Source organism: Rutidosis leptorrhynchoides, chromosome 4, assembly GCF_046630445.1.
Source record: "Rutidosis leptorrhynchoides isolate AG116_Rl617_1_P2 chromosome 4, CSIRO_AGI_Rlap_v1, whole genome shotgun sequence".
NCBI lineage: Eukaryota > Viridiplantae > Streptophyta > Magnoliopsida > Asterales > Asteraceae > Rutidosis > Rutidosis leptorrhynchoides.
In genome coordinates this window covers 112,674,673-112,696,525 of record NC_092336.1, presented here as the reverse complement: position 1 = coordinate 112,696,525, position 21,853 = coordinate 112,674,673, and the positions used below count along the sequence as shown (strand labels likewise).

Sequence of the window (21,853 nt, the reverse complement as noted above, 5' to 3'; positions counted from 1 at the left end):
ATCGCTAATCTGTTAAATAATATAAATAAAAGATAAAGTACCTGCAAGTGTGATAAAGTCTCTGCAAGTGGGAGCATGCTCAACAACAAACGGATATATTCCTGCATACTTTGTCTAGTTTAGTTTTTTCACATATATTTTATAGTTAGTCTCATTCTCTAGATTAGGTCCTTAGGTGTATAAGAACCACTTGAACTATCACTTGTAAACTACTTTTCAGTTTGAAATAACTGAACATATCAATAAACATTATCAAATTATCTTGAGAACATGGTATCAGAGCTAAAGGAGTGTTGATTCTGGATCAAACACCCGTGTTAAGCTTAAATCATTTACCTTGAGTGGCTGCCATGTCTTTCGACGGTAGCTAAGCTCAATCAAACCCACTCAATAGTAGTACAAGCCATGAATTATCAAACCAGCTTGTTGATCTATTGAAGAACATCCTCCAAACCCAACCAAAATTATCCGACAGTTTAAAGATCAACATCAACTTAACTAGCCAAAATTATGCACTTTGGTCAAGAATGATCAAGGTGGCTATAGGAGGAAAGTCTAAAAACCTCCTAAACCACCTCGTATCAAACTCACCTGAAAAAGACGATTCAAAATTCGAACAATGGGAGCAAGAAGACCTCATTGTTTTTTCATGGCTAATCCAAAATATAGAGCCAAGTATTGCAAGCAACTTAACCGAATTTGCTACGGCTAAGTTGTTGTGGGATGCTCTTGTAACCACATATAGCAGTGGTAAAGACAAACTCCAGAATTTTGACTTACATGTTAAGGCTAACGACATCAAGCAAAAAGATAAGTCACTTGAGGATCTATGGATCACATTACAAGGAATCTGGGGCGAGATCGATAGAAGAGACCTGAATCCCATGAAGTGTTCCACAGATATCGTAATGTACAATCAAATTAGAGCTGAACAAAAATTGTTTCAATTTCTTAATGCTCGTAACAAACAATACGATCAGACCAAACGTGAGTTACTCCGGTGGGATCCTCTACCATCTACAGAGGAGGCTTATGCGGCTGTACGAAAGGAGATGGCTCACCAACAGATTCTGAGTGGCATCGACATCACACCAAATCAAGGTAGAATCGGAAGTGGATTAGCCACAACAGAAGGGGTTGGGCCGAACACAAGAGACCACCGCAGTAGCCGTGGACCACCACCAAGAACCACCTATGGGTCAGCATCATCTCATATTGATAAATCGAAATTAGTTTGCACCAAGTGTGGAAAACAAAGGCATACCAGGGAGCAATGTTTTGAGATTAAAGGTTACCCGGAATGGTGGACTAAACCGGGAAAGGTAGCGGCGGCAACGGCGGAGCCACCACCAGCCACCACTGATCGAGAACCCAATTTAGGGTTCGGAGGAGTCGCAGCAACCACCAACGAACAAGGTATGTTTCTCAGACCTTTCTCATCTCCTTTTCAAAATTGTAGCTCCAATAAGATAAGAGACAAATTGAATTTGGGAAATAGAGAAAGAATTCATGAGATTAACTTGGGAATTCATATGAATCTGAAAAATGGTAGAGACAAACATGCGTACATAGGGAATACCAAAGAGGTAACATGTACTGATCAAAGTCAGACTAGGATAGAATCTAAGGAAACGGTTGGGCTTGATGGACATAAGTCTCATAGTGGGCCTGTTAGTGGGCTTGATATAAGAAATAAGTTTATTGAGAAAGACAGGCCTGATAGAAGTAAGAAAATTAGCCTAGGAAACTCTAGACATTATATTGGGCCTGTTAAGAAGGATAGACAAAAGGAAAAATATAAAACGTGCCTAGAAAAATCTAAACTTATTATTCCTTGTCAAAATAGTTTCTCGGCCTTGTCAAAGAAACAAGACGATGAGATGTCCCGGTCCGAGGCAAATATAGTCTCTGAAAATTTTAAAACTAATTCATGGATACTTGATTGTGGGGCCACGGACACAATGACCTTTGATAAAAATGATATTGTTTTTAAAACTAAACCGAAAAGGAATAAAATTCAAACTGCTAACGGTGAACTTATTAATGTTAAAGGTGGTGGAACTATCGAAATTTCACCAACGATTAAATTACCTAATTGTCTATATATTCCAGCTTTGTCTCATAAGCTGTTATCGGTAAGTCATGTAACAAAAGAATTAAACTGTAAAGTCCTCATGTATCCAACATTCTGCATCTTGCAGGATATTCGGACGGGGACGGTGATTGGGCGTGGCACTGAAAAAAAAGGGCTATATTATATTGACGAATTTTCTCAACGGGGTACTGTGTTGCTTGCTCACGGAACACCCACGAGAGAAGCTTGGTTATGGCATCGAAGACTGGGACATCCTTCAGTCGGATATCTACGTTTTTTATTTCCTAGTTTATTTCCTTCTAATGTTAACTTATGTTGTGAAACTTGTATTTTGGCGAAAAGCCATCGTAGTACCTTTAAACCTTCTAATATTCGGAAGAATGTACCTTTTGCTTTAATTCATTCTGATGTTTGGGGACCGGCTCCGATTAATGGGGGGAAAAACTTTAGATACTTTGTTACTTTTATTGATGATTGTACTCGGATGACATGGATCTATTTTTTAACACACAAATCCGACGTTTATGAAAAATTGTCTCTTTTATAAAATGGTTCAAACCCAATTTTACAAAAACATACAAATCTTAAGGTCAGATAATGGGGGGGAATTTGTAAACGCATCTATGAAATGTTTTTTTCGAAGAAAAAGGAATTATTCACCAAACCTCGTGTGCTCATACCCCGAAACAAAATGGTGTAGCCGAACGAAAAAATCGGATACTTCTAGAAATGACTAGAGCTTTAATTTTCGAATCCAAGGTTCCGAAAAGTTTTTGGCCCGAAGCACTTGCTACCGCAACCTATCTTATAAACCGGTTACCCTCTAAGATTCTTGGTTCAAAAACTCCTCGGGATGTCTTATCTCAATTTGTGACTCTCCCGTCCTCACTTAACCTTAAACCTCGAGTTTTTGGGTGCTCGGTCTTTGTTCACATACCAAAACATGAGCGTACTAAACTTGATCCATGTGCCGAGAAGTGTGTTATGGTTGGTTATGGTATCAACCAAAAAGGGTATCGATTTTATAATCCCAAAAGCCGAAACATTATTACCACAATGAACTGTGATTTTATTGAAACTGAATATTTTTATAATAACACCCAACTCACGAGTGAGGGGGAGAATAAAGATAATGACACTCTAAGTTGGATGACATGGGTACCACCTCTTACACCAAACCCCGAGCCAATACCAAACCCCGAGCCAATACCAAACCCTGAACCTGTAGAACCAAACCCCGAACCTGTACAAATTTCGACATCAAACCCCGATCCAACACAAAACCATGAACCCACAGAAAATATCCCATTAAACCATGAGACTATTGAAACTTCCTCGAGTAATGAACACCAAACTCAAGAGGAACGAACCAATTCCGATGAAACCACTCAGCAATATGTCCTACCTCCGAGAGCCAATAGAGGTGTTCCACCGAAACGATACTCACCAGAAAAGGAAATTCAGAGATCTAGATATCCCATGGCTAATATAGCACAAGGGAATCTATCAAAAGAAGCTCAACAATTTCATTCCGCAATTTACTCTGAAAATATTCCAACTTCTGTTGAACAGGCTTTAAAATCAAAAAACTGGAAAAAAGCAATGGATGTTGAAATGGAAGCTTTAAATGATAATGACACTTGGGAAAAATGTGTCATACCTCAAGGAAAAAAAATAGTAGGATGTCGATGGGTATTTACGGTAAAGCACAAAGCAGATGGTACTATTGAAAGGTATAAAGCTCGACTGGTTGCGAAAGGGTACACCCAAACTTATGGGATAGATTATTCAGAGACCTTTTCCCCGGTTGCAAAGATTGATACTATCCGAGTTCTCTTTTCAATCGCTGCAAATGAAGACTGGCCACTTCACCAATTTGATGTAAAAAATGCTTTTCTCCATGGTGAATTAAAAGAAGAAGTTTATATGGAAGCTCCACCGGGATTCGCCGAAAACTTCAAAAACAGGGAAGTCTGTCGACTTAAAAAGGCTTTATATGGGTTAAAACAATCTCTGCGGGCTTGGTTTGGGAGATTTACACTAGCTATGAAAAATTATGGTTTTAAACAAAGTAATTCAGATCATACACTATTTCTTAAACAAAGAGGTAATCTTATCACATGCTTGATTATTTATGTTGATGACATGATAATTACCGGAAATGATAAAGAAGAAATTTCAAAACTAAAAACAAATTTATTTAACGAATTTGAAATGAAAGATTTAGGCAGACTTAAATATTTTTTAGGGATTGAAGTATTACGATCTCAACGGGGAATATTTATCTGTCAAAAGAAGTATATTCTTGATTTCCTTGCAGAAACAGGTATGATCGATTGTAAACCAGCTGATACTCCTATGATTCCAAACCAAAAGATATATATGGAAGATGAAGCCGATCTTGCTGACAAAGGAAGGTATCAAAGACTCGTAGGGAAACTTATCTACCTCGCTCATACTCGACCGGATATAGCACATGCAGTTGGGGTTGTGAGTCAATTCATGCATCAACCACAAGTTCACCATATGGAAGCAGTAATCAGAATTATCAGATATTTAAAGAAGACAGCTGGTCATGGAGTTGTGTTTAAAAAGAATGGACACCTAGAAGCTCAAATTTATACAGATGCTAGTTGGGCCGGAGAAAAAGGGGATAGAAGGTCTACATCAGGATTCTTTACCCTTGTAGGAGGTAATCTAGTTGCATGGAGGAGTAAGAAACAAAAGGTGGTTTCACTCTCAAGTGCCGAGTCAGAATTCAGAGGGATAGCAAAGGGAGTAGTTGAAGCCTTATGGATTAAAAAGTTACTAACAGAAGTTGGGTTCCGACCAAAAGAAGCTATTCAGATTATGTGCGACAATGAAGCTGCAATAGCTATCTCAGAAAATCCAGTTCAACATGATCGAACAAAACATGTTGAAGTGGATAGACATTTCATCAGAGAAAAACTGGATGCCGAAATTATTTCTTTACCACACGTCAGATCAGAGGACCAATTGGCCGACATCCTAACGAAGTCAGTAAATGGAATACTCTTCAGTGATGTTCTTGTCAAGTTGAATATCGGGAACCCCACTATTCAACTTGAGGGGGAGTGTTAAATAACATAAATAAAAGATAAAGTACCTGTAAGTGTGATAAAGTCTCTGCAAGTGGGAGCATGCTCAACAACAAACGGATATATTCCTGCATACTTTGTCTAGTTTAGTTTTTTCACATATATTTTATAGTTAGTCTCATTCTCTAGATTAGGTCCTTAGGCGTATAAGAACCACTAGAACTATCACTTGTAAACTACTTTTCAGTTTGAAATAACTGAACATATCAATAAACATTATCAAATTATCTTGAGAACATAATCAGCCACACGAACCAATAGAGTAAGTCGAACAAAAAACGAAGCTGATTTTTTTTTTTTTTTGGGTGGTTTGGTGGCCTATAACAAAGACATTTTGCCCTCGTTATAGTGTGTCCTTGCTAAAATTAACATTCGTTGTAGTGAAAGATACAACTTTTTTTTACTCAATATAAAGTAAATTACCCACGAGCCATCTCAATCACGAAATTGAATGTCCAAAAAGGAGGATTTCACTTGCTTTCTGTTTTGCTTGGCACACCGAGTAAGAAAGAAGAAAATGAAAAGTTGAATATGTATTTAGACTTGCTTCATAATACTCTCTAAATTACATTACATTTTTACATACAATCAAAAGGCAGATTCTCTTGCACCACAAATAGGCTATATATAAAACACAATTTGTAAAAAGCATATAGATTTGACCCCTAACAACACTTGTACAACATATTTAGAATCATTAAAGTGCTGTAGGAATATGATGTAACAAAAGTGTACAGTTTTAGCAACAACAAAAGTTGATCACTCATGTTGTAATTAAATACCCCACGATTAGATTAGATTAGATTAGATCAAATAAGGTTATAGATTCCCCATTATACAAAGGCAACATATTTTCGAAAAGAAGAATTTGAATTGATCTGATGTTACATAAGCAAATATAAGCAATGTATAATTTAAAATTATTCAATTTAGGTAAAGAAAAATAGTCACACGTCAAAAAATAATTTATGAAAAAGAAATTCAAGTAACTCGGTGGCATCTCCGTCGTTTGGTGGGGCTGCCGGAGGTTGGTTGCTTCATGCGATGTCTCTTGCCTTATCTCACTTTAACGTTTGATGATGGGCTAGAGTATGTATCCCTGCGATTTGATTTTTCCAGCAGCTTGCCGGATAATTGCCGGCGGTTCTGTTAGCGGTGACGGTTTTTGCTGTTTGTCTCCGTGTGATTGTTTCTGTTTTTTGTTTGGTTGTGTTGGTTTAGTACAACTGATGTATTTGATTTTCATTTCTTATAGTTTTAGTTAAGTTATTCTCCTAATTGAACTGTTTTTTCACACCAAGTGTTTTGTGTTCATTTGTTTAGTGTCATATGGGTTAAGGCTAGTTTGTTGGATTTCTGTATATCCATTGTACTCGTTTGATGTTCAGATCTGTATTAATGTTATCGTTATTTTCGGAAGAAAAAAAAAAGCAGTTGCCTCTTAAAATTTACGGTAGTACAATCAAGGTTGGCAAAGTTGCTTGTTTTTCAAGCAGCATATTGTCGGTCCCTTGATTAACAACAGCAGTATTGTAGAGGGGGTGAATACAATTCTTGTTAAAGAACTCAAGTGTTATACAATTCTTGTTTTTCAAGCAGCATATTGTTGGTCCATTGATTAACAACAGTAATATTTAAGCATGCAATTTAAATAAGAGGCAAAGATAATTTTCAACGGTTATTCTTTATTGATATGAATCACAAAGAATCACAACTATTTTTTGCAGAATAACAGTTGATTGAATACAGATTACACCTAGATTATAGCTACAGAGGATATCTTAAGCTATTACACGTTTTGGACTCTATTTAAATAAACCCACACCGCTCCTAGTTACAATAGTGAATACTTCTATTTATAGTAATCCTTTTATCCGTGTAATTGATCCATTGTTCATTGGTACATAGGATGTCTGTACTTGTGGGGACAACTGCATCAAAGAGCGTGCTCCATTCTTTCCTCTTTGGTAGCTATTTGCAGAAACACCCCAATTCGGTTTGGCACCACTATTTGAATAAACAAATAGAATGTTGTGTTCCCTAGGCGTTGACAAAGAATTACATATGTCTGAACATGCGTTAAACTTCTGCATTCCCACGTGGTCTTGTAAGGTCATTTGTCAGCCGCCGACACGTGTCCTTTTCTGTTCAACTTTGTCTTCGACTTCTGTTGAATAGTACACTTGATGTAGACCACTCAGGAAACTACTATGCTTGTAATGGAGCATAGCTGTCTTCGTGTTGTATGCTGCTACCAGCTATGCTGGCTATTCTAAACTGGTTCACTTGATCTTCAAGATTTGCTGGGTACTCATCCTGTACTCAAATGAAGAATACTGTCTACCTTGTGCTGATAGACTAGGCAGCATACTAAAACACTCGACACAACAACAATTGCTGTCTATACACAAAGACATATGCTGGCTGCATGATATCGGCTAAAAAGTCACGTTTTTACCCCTCGATATCAGGCCCATATTTAATAAAGTAATCAACTTTATTGCCAAAATATGCATCTATTTGCTTATATTGGTACATTTGGTAATTACGAAGGCAATGCAAAAAGAATCAGCGAAAACGGACTTAAAACGAAGAATCTAGAGCGAAAATGGCAAAAACCTGGAAAGTTTCTAGAAGCAAACGGCCTGCCAAGTCCAGAAAAACGGCGTGCCTTACTATGGTGGACGGCCTGCTGAAATGACCCGTCCTAATCCATAAGAACGAATACAATAACATATGATTACATTGCGAGGTATTTGACCTCTATATGATACATTTTACAAACATTGCATTCGTTTTAAAAGACAAACTTTCATTACATCGAAAGTTGACAGGCATGCATACCATTTCATAATATCCAACTATAAATGATCTAGTCTGTCATTTATTTAATCATAATCTTTACTGAACTCAATGACTTGAATGCAATGTCTTTTGAAATATGCCATAAATGACTCCAAGTAATATCTTTAAATTGAGCAATTGCACAGCGGAAGATTTCTTTCAATCCTTAGAATAAACATGCTTTAAAGTGTCAACCAAAAGGTTAGTGAGTTCATTAGTTTATCATAATCGATCATTTCCATAATTTTAATAGACCACAAGATTTCTATTTTCATTTTTCATAAACATCATCTCATATCAGGCATTTCGCACAAACTGCATAGAGATAAAAATCATTCATATAGTGAACACCTGGTAATCGACATTAACAAAACGCGTCTAGAATATCCCCATCATTTCGGGACTCTCATCGGACATGATAAAATCGAAGTACTAAAGCATCCGTAACCCAGATGGGGTTTGTTAGGCCCAATAGATCTATCTTTAGGATTCGCGTCAATTAGGGTTTCTGTTCCCTACTTCTTAGATTACCAGACTAAAAAGGGTGATATTCGATTTGATAATCCAACCATAGAATGTAGTTTCGATTACTTGTGTCTATTTTGTAAAACATTTATAAAAGCAGCGCATGTATTCTCAGTCCCAAAAATATATATTGCAAAAGCATTTAAAAAGGGAGCAAATGAAAATCACAATACTGTATTTTGTAGTAAAAATACATATGACGACATTGAACAATGCAAGGTTGGCCTCGGATTCACGAACCTATATTAAGTATATATATATATTTATATATTGGTCAATATCTGTCTAACAATTTAGGTCAGGTCATAGTGTACCACAATCCTAATGCTCGAGATTTATCATGCAAAAGTCAACAAAAGTCAACCTGACTAAAATGATTTCCAAAATCTATACATGATTATTATATAACTTAAATATAGTCGTTTCATATTTTTAACAGATTTTATTAGAGCAAATAATATAATTCATAACATTTTGTATTAAAATTTATATAACAAAAATATACTTTTATATATCTTAAGTAATAAAATTTATAAAGTTCATTTAATATCAATAAAAATATAATGATAGTTATTATTAATGTAATTATATTACATGTAGTAAAATATCTTTGTATCACATATTTATTTAATAAAATAATATCGATAATAATAATAATAAGTAAAGTTGCATTATTTTATAATAATAATATTAATTATTTTTAATAATAATAATAAAATAATAATAATAATAATAACAATATTTATATTTACTAATGATGATATTAATTATGATAAAATGATAATTTTTATTAATAATAGAACTAAAATGATAATAATAATGATATCTTATAATAACAATGATATTTCTATTAAAAATGATAATTTTTGTAAAAATGATAATTTTAATATTAATAATACTTATAATAATAATAAGAATGATAAAAATAATAAAATCGTTATTTTTCTCTTAAATTAATGTATTACAATATTTTAATTTCATCATGATACTCATACTCATTATTTCCCAATCAACTTGTTAATAGCTTTTAGTGGTCTTTTATATCGCGTTCATAATAATGATAATAATAGTAATCAAAATAATTAGATGTTTCTAATATTAGTTTAATTACAATAATATTAATAATAATAATTACTATGATAATATTAACGATAATAATAATAACTATTTTAATGATAATACTAATAATAATAATAATAATAATTTTAACGATAATAACGATAATAATAATAATAAAAATAACAATTTTTAATGATAATACCTCTTATTGATAATAATAATAATAATAATAATAATAATAATAATAATAATAATAATAATAATTAGATAAAAACTATAACGACGATAATAATAATCATTTTTAATAATAATATAAAAATTCAATTGACAATAACTTCTAATCCGTTCATCGAAACCATTCGATATTTAAATGAAAAGTTCTTAATTTTTCGCTAGCTTTCCAACAACATGCATATCTTATACCTTATCTGTATAGACCCATCCTAATCCATCTGGACGAAGTCCATATCGATTACAAACGATTCACAATAGTCGATTACATCGCGAGGTACTTGACCTCTATATGTTACATTTTACAAAAATTGCATTCGTTTTTAAATGACAAACTTTCTTTACATCGAAAGTTGACTGCATACATACGTTTCATAATATATCCAACTATAATTGACTTAGTAATAATCTTGATGAACTCGACGACTCGAATGCAACGTCTTTTGAAATATGTCATGAATGACTCCAAGTAATATCTCTAATACAAGCAAATGCACAGCGGAAGATTTCTTTCATACCTGAGAATAAACATGCTTTAAAGTGTCAACCAAAAGGTTGGTGAGTTCATTAGTTTAACATAAATATTCATTTCCATCATTTTAATAGATCACAAGATTTTCATTTCTCGTAAATATACGTCCCATGCATAGAGACAAAAATATCATTCATATGGATTGAACACCTGGTAACCGACATTAACAAGATTCATATAAGAATATCCCCTATCATTCCGGGAAATCCTTCGGACATGATAAAAACGAATTCGAAGTACTAAAGCATCCGGTACTTTGGATGGGGTTCGTTAGGCCCAATAGATCTATCTTTAGGATTCACGTCAATTAGTAGACTGGTTTACTAATTCTTAGGTTACCAAGTAAAAAGGGGCATATCCGGCTTCGATCATTCAACCATATAATGTAGTTTTGATTACTTGTGTCTATTTCGTAAAACATTTATAAAAGTAGCGCATGTATTCTCAGTCCCAAAAATATATATTGCAAAAGCATTTAAAAAGGGAGTAATGAAACTCACATACTGTATTTTGTAGTAAAAATACATATGACGACATTGAACAATGCAGGGTTGGCCTTGGATTCACGAACCTATATCATTTGTGTATTTATTAATATACTTAATTGTAATCGAACCAATATATATATATATATATATATATATATATATATATATATATATATATATATATATATATATATATATATATATATATATATATATATATATATATATATATATATATATATTATTAATGATATAATTTTTATGCTAATAACCTATATATGTCATTATATATATATATATATATATATATATATATATATATATATATATATATATATATATATATATATATATATATATAAATTTGTATATCTATCTTTATTTTATAAATGTCTTTTGTTTGTTAACTTAATGATAATATTAATAACAATAATACTAATAATAATAATACTGATAGCTTTAGTGATAGTACCATGATGTGTGTTAATAATGATTAAAATTTTTATTACTAGCAATACTAATAGTGGTACTTATATTAATAATAATAATCTTAATATTTATAATGATACTTATGTTTGTAATATAAAGAATAATTCTAATAATTATAAAATAGTATTAATACTATTCATAATTATAGTGGTAATGGTAATATCCATATCGGTAATACTAGTGATTTTAAGGTTTTAATAAAAATACACTTTTTGATTTTTGATATAAATAATAATAATAACAATAACAATGTTAATGAATATATATTTATAATAATTTTAATCATAACCATAATAATAATAATAATAATACTTTTTCCATTAAATAACTAAGTTCATAGTACTCGTAATAATAATAATAGTAATAACATTAATAACAATAACAATATTAATTTATAATAATAATAATAATAATACTAATTAATAATAGTTATATTAATAATAATAATGATAATTTTATTTATAAGTTAATGATAATGATACATTTAAAAATAATGATAATCATAATAATATGTTGATGATGATATTAAATAAAATGATAATTTCAATAAGTTTACTAATAAGGATATTAATAATAATAATATTAATAATAAGTCACAACAATAAAAATGATTTTAGTGAAAATGATAATAATAATAATATTACTAATGATAATAATAACAATAGTACTAATTATATTAGTGTTAACAAAAAATGATTTTAGTGAAAATGATAATAATAATATTACTAATGATAATAATAACAATAGTACTAATTATATTAGTGTTAACAATGATAATAATAATATTTACGATAATATTTGTATATATCAAATTTTATATCTATATGTTATATATTAATATAATGATATAATGATATTAAAAATACTAATGTTGAAATTAGTATTAAAAGTAGTAATAATATTACCTTAGTATCTATATATTTTAAATTTATAATTTAATTTAATATCTTAATATTATTTATTATTAATTATGTAATATAATATTTTTTATATAATAACATATACTGAATATCTAATATCTACACATTTTATATTATTATATAACTGTGTTTGCATATTAGTTATATTATGTAAATATGAATACATTAATAATGGTTTATGTATATAATTATTATATATCTTATTTACTATATTATATTATTTCATAACATAATTAGATATTATTAAATTTCAACACATAATAATTATATCTTATATATATATATATATATATATATATATATATATATATATATATATATATATATATATATATATATATATATATATATATATATATATATATATATACACAATAGTAATCATGTGTAGTTATTATATATGTTTATATATATTTTCTTTTTAATAATAACTTTATTATATTATATATTATTTTTTATATTTAACTCTACTGTTTAATTGGTATTTAATTATTTAACATTATTATTTATACACATATACTTATATATATATATATATATATATATATATATATATATATATACACACATATATATATATATATATATACATATTTATTAACAACAATTGTTCGTGAATCGTCGGGATTAGTCAAAGGGTAATTGATTACATAAAAGTAAATTCCAAAAATTTTGAGACTTAACATTACAGCCTTTGCTTATCGTGTCGGAAACATATAAAGATTAAGTTTAAATTTGGTCGGAAATTTCCGGGTCGTCACATTATCTTAACCGCATACGTAACTAATTCAGGATTCAACATAACCTATCTAACGACAATATCAAAAGTACAAGCATGCATAATCCTATTTACTCGAGCACTAGTCAGATATACACTATTAATATATAAAAGTTAAGTTATGAGTGCTCACGTATCAATATTGAGATTCAATATTGCAGGAAAGTACGTAGACGCAACGGAGATGATAAACACTAGACTGGCCTCATGAGCTATACCCCCGATCCATATCCATAACCTCCATAGTTATAACCCATAATTTCCTTACCTCTATCCCGCTCGAAAAACCCATTTTGAAATAACTCACTCATGACCTCGTCGTAATATTTTATGTATAATATTAATAATAATACAGATAATACTACTAATAATAATAAGATTAATGATAATAAGATTAATAATAATAATATTAATCTTAATAATAATAATAATAATAATAATAATAATAATAATAATAATAATAATAATAATAATAATAATAATAATAATAACAATAATAATAATAATAATATAAATAAATATTATACGGAGTAATGAGATAGATGAATGAATGAAACGAATTCAGAACGCGTTCGAGCTTTATAGGGAAGTTCTGAGATCCACAGCTCTGCGATCGTGGAGTATTTGTGTGTAGGAGCTCCGCGATTGCGGAGTTCCCCATTACAGCTCATTTCCCATTTTTCACGTGGGCTGCCGACGATTTTTAATATATATATTTTATATATATATATATATATAATTTATATAATTAATTATATATTATATTATATTCACATGCATAGTTAGCCTGTAAATTTAATTCCAATGACTTGTACGTTGACTCTCGACTTATGTCCCAGTTCCGCTTTTTCAAACGTCCTTTCGTACGCTAAGAAAACTGACACTTTACGTTACGCCACGTGTACCTTTAACAATAATTAGAGTTAATCATCAATAGACTATATTACCCAAAGTATAATCTCTTCATTTGAGTGTTGTGGTCATTTGCTTCTATAAATCAATGTTTCGTTGTTTACCAAAGTATATTTATTTTAAGACAAAACGTTTTATAACTTAACTTATTACTTTGTAAAAATATATATTCATTTCACAATATAAACTTTTAAAAAAATATATATAGTTTTTCAAAACTACTTACATTTCAAAGTTCCTTATATCATTTGAAATTGTTTCGAAAATTACTAGTTAATAATAATATACTTGCAAAATTATAATACAAAGCTTTTAATTAATTTCTTAAAAATTCAATAACAAATATCTTATAAAGTTATTTTTTAAACTGAAAACGTTTTGTATATTTGAAACTAAATTAAATAAATATGATACTTTTGTTTTCCAAAATTAAATATGTTTAAGAATCATTTTGTTAAAAGTTTAAAATAATGAAAATTGTTATCTCATAAAACGTTTTAGAAAAGTAAATTATATATACTCATAATAGATTTTCATTTTTTAAATTACAATTTGTTGGTGAAGCATAAGATAAAGTCCGAAGGTTAGATAAACGTATGAAATCATTTTAAAGGTAAAATGTCGATATCCAACGTCTAAGTTATTTACATTCCATGCTCCTACTTTAAGATGAAAGTTAAAATAGTTATCTTATTAAAATCACGAGAAAAATTCTGTAAAACATGAATTGGAATTCAAACAGGAATCTCCACTAACTTTTGTCTAACTCTCGATAATTGACATATTGTTCTTACTTGTAAATCACTTTACCATTTTTCGAATACCGTTAAAAAGAAAAAGTTTTCTAAATCAAAGTGGACCTCTTAACAGAGACTCGTAATCATATCACAATGTGTCAGATAACTCAATCATTTGATATTATCTTATAATTCCATCGATAAATATATTGAACAAACATGTTCATGTAAAGTATTATTCATTTAAATACTTTGTTAACATTTCAGGTTATAATATATACACATATATATATAATTATATCCATCTAATTAATGGTTCGTGAATCGTCGGAACTTGGTCGAGGTTAAATGAATGTATGAATACAGTTTTAAAATTTTTGAGATTCAACTTTACAAACTTTGCTTATCATGTCGGAATAATATAAAGATAAAGTTTAAATTTGGTTGAAAATTTCCTGGTTGTCACAGTACCTACCCGTTAAAGAAATTTCATCCCCGAAATTTTGATCGGTGTCGTCATGGTTGACAATAAGTATGTTTTCATGACGCATATGAGCTGAAAATTAGAGTTTTATCATCATTGAGTAATATAGATAAAACAATTCAATTTTGTGAAGAGTACAAGTGAAGTTATCACAAAAGATTGAGATAGAGATTTAACTTTTGACGTAGTCACGATTGAATTCCGGAATTCAAGGGATTTCAAGAAAATCTTTGAAATTTGAATAAGATATGATTTCCTCGGGATTAAGGAAATTAGGATCTCTCTAATTAAATGCAAAAATCTGCCTTGATTTCTTTATCGGTTATTTTACTATAAATTAACTTCTTCCGTTCCATTATTTTTACCACTCCTATACTCAATTCTCAATTTCAAAAGATTGTGAAAATACTTAATTCAGTTCTGATTCTTGTCTTTATCCTTACCATCGCAACAATCATTCTCCTTTTCCAACTACCACTGGATGAATCCGCTTTCCTCTATTTCGCCCTTGGAGTTATAGTGTTTTTAATTCTCCCGTGTCTTTATGTTGCGATAAACATTGATATACACGGTTTGTAATTTATGTGTCATTATCGGGTTTTATACTCTCCCTTATATTTTGAAATTTTATACTTTTGTTTTGTGACGCCCCGTACAAAATTAACGTGTACGGATCATCAACAACAGGATCATTACAAGGTCAAACACTATATGCTGTTTTAAAATAAGTTTGCATTCATAAGAAGGGGTGACGTCTTAACCAACATCAAAAGTTTTACAAACGAAAGTATGCTTCTATGTATAGAAGCAATTAACATAAGTACGAGACCCAAGGTCATTACAAATTCATTGTTTCAAAAGTAACATAGTTTGTGAATGCAAGGTAAACGTTTCATGCAGAGACATCTCTAACAAAAGCATCGGGAGTCTACACAGCAAGACTACTACAACGAAAGCATCAAACCTCTAAGCACCTGAGAAAACATGCTTAAAAACGTCAACACGAATGTTGGTAAGCTATAGTTTAAATATAACATTAATGTAAGGTAGACCACGAGATTTCAGTATTTTAAAACAGTATGAAAAGTATATGCTTAACCGTGGGCACTTGGTAACTAACTTAACGTAATATCACCCCTTAAAAGTACACTTGGCGAGTGCGTAAGTTTACGAAGTATTAAACACCCGTTAAATTCAAGCGCGACTAGCCCGAGTGGGGATGTCAAACCCTATGGATCCATATCTAAGATTCGCGTTCACCGGTTCAAAGACCAATGACTAAACGTTACCGAGCTAAGGGGAAAGTTTATGCCGTTGTATAACCCACACATATATAAAGCTTAAGTACTCGTTCCTAGTATGTAAAACGTAAAAAGCGCATGTATCCTCAGTTCCCAAAATAGTTAAAGTAAAAAGGGATGCTATAACTCACAGTGAAAAGTAGTAAAGTTGATACGAGATAAGTAAGCAAGTAGTTGGTCCGAAAGGTCCTCAACCTAAGTTAAAAGTTACTAAGTCAGTAAATCGTTCCCAAAGGTTTAAAAGTATGTAAATTAGGTCTTAAGTATCATCATCATTCATCATCAATCAAAAAGAGTAAAGTAAGTTTCAATCAAGAATAGAGATCGAAACAAGGGCTGACTTCGTTTAGCTGCTACGACCTCTATACAAATCAAAAAGATGCGTAGTCAGTGGCTATGGCTCCGTATGTGAGTCCTCCAATCACTGACAAATTTTCAGAACCAAACTCGTCATCGTTTGACCGTGGCGATGGTTTAAGCGCGAGTATGTCAGAAATTTCAGCACAACGTTACAAAGGTGTAGTGACTTTCGGAAGGCTATAAATCCTAAACCATAAATCGGATTAAGACGAGTCCGAAACGAAAAGTCATCTACTCGAACCAAAAAATCTGGAAATCAACTTTTCCAGTAGCCTAGGTGACTGATCAGACCTCAAAAATAGTAAACAAAGTGCTCCGGTGGGTTCTTGGTGCTTGATGTTCATCACGGTTCTCATCCTTGATGCTTGTAGCTTCAAGTGTACAACTCGTTGATGTGTTAACATCACCTTAACTAAGTTTTGACCATCATGACACTAGTGTATGTCTAAGATAAATAGCACAACTCATTTAAGGGTTGTTAGAAGGTTGATGAACCAAAGTTACATCAAGATCTTAGATCCGACACATACATGAGTTCTAATAGTAATATTAAGCTATAAACATGAATGTAAACTAAATAAACAAGATCTTAAGTTGTAGAACTTAGATCTTAGTTAGATCTTGAAGATCCTAGACTAGAAAGTCTAGATCTAGTGTTCTTAAGTTAAATCCTAAGTTATAGAACTTGGATCTTCACTTTAATAAAACCATAAGTTATGAAACTTAGATTTTAATCTTGTAGAATGTATATATAAGCTTATAAGCTTTTGTTTTAGACAAAATTGGAAGACCATAAGCTATAGAAACTTAGATCCAACATAAGTGTATGAAGTTATAACTAGAAAGTTTAACTTCCATGTTCTTGAACTTACAAAGTTTAAACTTTAGTTCCAAGAAAAATGGGATCAAGTTTAACTAGTAGTACTTGACCAATATTATACAATCACGAAATAAATAAATAAAATGAAGAAATAACTAAAGTTACAAGTAACAAGTTCATGTTTGTTTCATACTTAAGGAGATTCAAGTCAAGGCTTGGATCTTAAGACAATAAACCTTAAGTTTCCAAAACATGAACACAAGTAAGATCCTAAAGCTTATGAACTTTAGATCTTTTTAATATTTCAAGTGTAGAACCATAAGCTAACAAGCTTATATCCTTGTTCTTGATTCCTTATCAAACAAAGGATTGAAGAAGCAAGATTACATGAAGATACAAACTATAAAGCTTGATCTTTAACAACAAACAACAAACAAGTGAAATGATGATGATACTTGGCGAATTCAAAGGAAGGAAGAAGAAAGAAAAAAATATATTACTTACAAGTTAGAGAGAAAAGTTTAGAGAAAGAGTGGTGTAAGTATGATGTGTGTGGAATGGAGTAATACTAGCATATAAGTAACAAAAAGAAAAAGAAAAATGGAACTCCCTCCCCCCCATGCCAAACCGTCGTCCTTAGGCCTCCAAAAGGGGTTAGTCAAGCTTCATCTTTCATGTGTGGGAAGGTGGTGCATGCTAGGAAGAGGTATAAAGCCAAATACATGGGAAAGATGGTCATGCATGCTTGAAACATCTTTGTCTCCAACACTTAACTAATTAATCTTGTTTATCCTTAATAAATCACTAGCATAATAATGGGCTCACTAGTTAGTCCATTAAGTAATGTAGGTTAGGCCTTGATAGCCCAAGTCCAATAATAAAAGCCCATGTATAAGTATGCAACAAATTAGTAAAGGGCCCAAGTAATTAATTACTTACATTAGTTAATTAGGAATAATTAATAATAATTAATTATGAACGTAAATAATATTCGAAATATTATTCGAGAAAACCACGTGTCAAAAAGACGAGTCGGGACATGGAACATCAAATACGGTGGCAAGGAAAATGTATAAGAATACATTTATTTAAGCGCAAGTATTAATAATGAATATTAATAATATAAGTTGGAAAATTCAGGGTCGTTACATGTTTTCTCTTCCCGATTTTAAGTTAAGCGAATAATGGTCCAGAATTTGTAGATATAAAATTTGGAATGAACATAGTTAATGTTCTAAGAAGAAATTTGTAATGGCACGATCTTGATTTGTCAAATTACCAGAATATTCAGAAAAGACTGGATCATCAATAAAATACTTTCTTGATATTTTTAGAAGTTAAAGAGAATACAAGAGTCGTGTAACATAGCACATGATGACGTTATGATCTGTGAATCATCACGTTCCATTTAGAAACTCAGCATGAATTACTGTAATATAATCACGTTGATCAAGTGTCATTATATTATACTAACTCATGCTTCAGTTCCTAACACTTCTTCAAAATATTCATATTTTAAACTCGAAAGTTTCAGAATTTAGAAACTAAAATAGTTTCTTTTATGATATAATACAGATAGCGTGAAGAGATAAATGATTTTAGTTAAGAATAATTATGGAAATATCTTCAGAAATATGGAGGATATTTATAATGAAAGATACGATGATATCTTAGAATTTCTAATATCAGAGGATGATGAAGAATATTGTTCGCAAGGGATTAGAGTCAGGAGCAATGTATTCGATAATGGCTTCAGCAGATACTGAATCATTTGGATTCTTTGAAGGCAGGTTCAGTCTTTGTGATTTGTCCACAGCCTCCTTCATACTTTGCTCAATCCGTTTTTCCAGTTCCAAATCTTCCCTTTTTCTGAGCTTTACCAACACACTATTCTTTATCATCAAACTTTTTACTGTTAAGGTCGTTTACAGTTTTTGCTGCTTCATTAGCATTTCGAGGACTAGTTTGCAGTTCAGGAGGTTTTTTTTTAGAAACTTCACATTCAAAGTATGTAAGTCCAGGAGGTAGACGTTATATGTACACATATATCTGTCGGCGTAGACATGCTGCGAGATTTCAAAATACTGATTGCTAATTCTCGATGATTAGTATGACAATCCTCGTTACAAGATGTAGATGAGTAAATGATGGGGTTTTGATATAATGATTTTTCGGAAAAATCCTAGATCATTACGGTTGCTGATAAGTTTACTGCTAATGTGGTGGAATATAAATGGTTCCCCAGTAACAATGGCGAAAGGGCAACATATCTATCGAGGTTATAATAGGACTAGTCCGACTGAAAAGTCGAAGTTGACTTGCTGGAGCTGTGACAAAACTGTCTATTTTGAAACGGAATTAAAAAGTTATTTTAGCTAATAAATGCCAAAAGGTCTGACACGGATACATGTTAAACTATGACTTTGGTTTAGAAAGTTTTTCAGGTACATAACTGTGGGTAATATGTGGTTGGATCATCATCTCGATTGAAGTGTCTTCAGGAATTTCGGATGATTTGAGCACAGATTGTAATCGTTAATATACATATGATGTTCTAACACAGTTTTGAAGTCAAATCATATCTTTGAAAGACGTAGGAATCTAAGAGTGACGATACCGGTTATATATTGGATTGAATTCTGTGATTTCAAAAAAAAAAATCAGAATATGTAATTGAATTTGAATGTGTGTGGTTGTTTTGATTTCTATGAAAGAATGTATATTGTTATGAAAATAGTGAGTATAGTTGATGATTGCTGGATCAGATTCGAAGAATGTAACATATTAATTGTGAATTTGTATCTCTCTCGGGTATTACCTACCCGTTAAAAAAAATTTCACAATTAATATTTTATATAAAAGAATTTTTATTACCGTCTTTATAAAATATATATATATATATATATATATATATATATATGTATGTATATTTTCTTTAGATGTAACATAGATTTAATGAGTTAATATTAAATTAAACTCATTTGATTTACGGTTAAAACTAGAATTGAGTAATCCCTAAAACTTTAGAAATTACATAAGTATTTCTTCCATGATATTGAAATTATGAATCAATACTTCGTTATTTGTTGATGCATGATGTTGGTTTTCGTGAAATTCTTGTGAATTTCGCAAGGTACGAATGATGTTATTTGTGAAGTTTCGAGTGCATCGCTGATGAAAGTGTAAAATCAAACATATACTTGAATAATATACTTGATTTATTATGAATTGAAATTTATTGAATTGAGACAGAGATTGTAGTTAAAGATGGTTATGTTGCTGGCGAAGGATGTACATCACAGCATATTAGTAATATGAATTATCCGAGTAGCTAAGATCCATACATAATAGCTTAGTACGGAAAGATTTATTTTGATCTCAAAATTTATATATATATAAAATATACATATAATTTCTTCAGAGGGAATGAGTTAATACTTCATAACTCGTTGATACAATATACGCGTTATTAATTCGTAATGACGTCCACGGTTATTTTTGAACTGGTCGAAGTCCAGATGTGACGATCGCTCCAAATTCATATGGACGAACACGTCATTCATTGATTTCATTGCGAGGTATTTAACCTCTATATGATACGTTTTGTAAACATTGCATTCTTTTGAAAAGGCACACCATAAATGAATATTTAAATCAAAGGTTTTCGACATCTGATGATTTCTACATATAGACAATCACCGTATATAGTAGTTTACAATAGTACTTCCGTTGACAATGCAGTCAAAATAAGGTACATGATGATGAATTGGTGAATGCAACGTTTTCTTGAAAAATATGCCATATAAGACTCCATGCACATAGCTTGCCTATCATATAAGCAAACAGCGGAAGACTTCTAGGGAACCTGAGAATAAACATGCTAACAAGTCTCAACATAAATGTTAGTGAGTTCATAGTTTGTATGTTTCGCATAATCTGTATATAAAGATGGATCACAAGATTTCAGTTGTTTCATCCAGAAATGTTTATCAAAATATTCTACGAAATTGAGCACCCTGGTAACTAAACTTAACGTATATATAATTTATACCCTTTGTATAATCATCTTAATAATACACGCAAACCAACGTGTACGCTTCTCAAATAGCATACGTCCGTTAAAAGGCTAGTGCTCTAGCTCGGACGGGGATATCAAGCC

The 21,853-nt window shown here is 31.1% G+C and overlaps 1 protein-coding gene across 1 annotated transcript; it reads left to right on the top strand.

Annotated features, from left to right (window-relative positions):
- The first annotated feature begins 527 nt into the window (after positions 1 to 527).
- On the top strand, positions 528 to 2,642 carry LOC139840919 (uncharacterized). Its single transcript, XM_071831158.1, has one exon. It carries the CDS (start codon positions 528 to 530, stop codon positions 2,640 to 2,642), a length of 2,115 nt encoding a protein of 704 aa, XP_071687259.1.
- Positions 2,643 to 21,853: the final 19,211 nt, after the last annotated feature.

Excerpts from the sequence above, each read along its gene's own strand:
- LOC139840919 (XM_071831158.1), top strand. The coding sequence starts at position 528 with ATGATCAAGGTGGCTATAGGAGGAAAGTCTAAAAACCTCCTAAACCAC.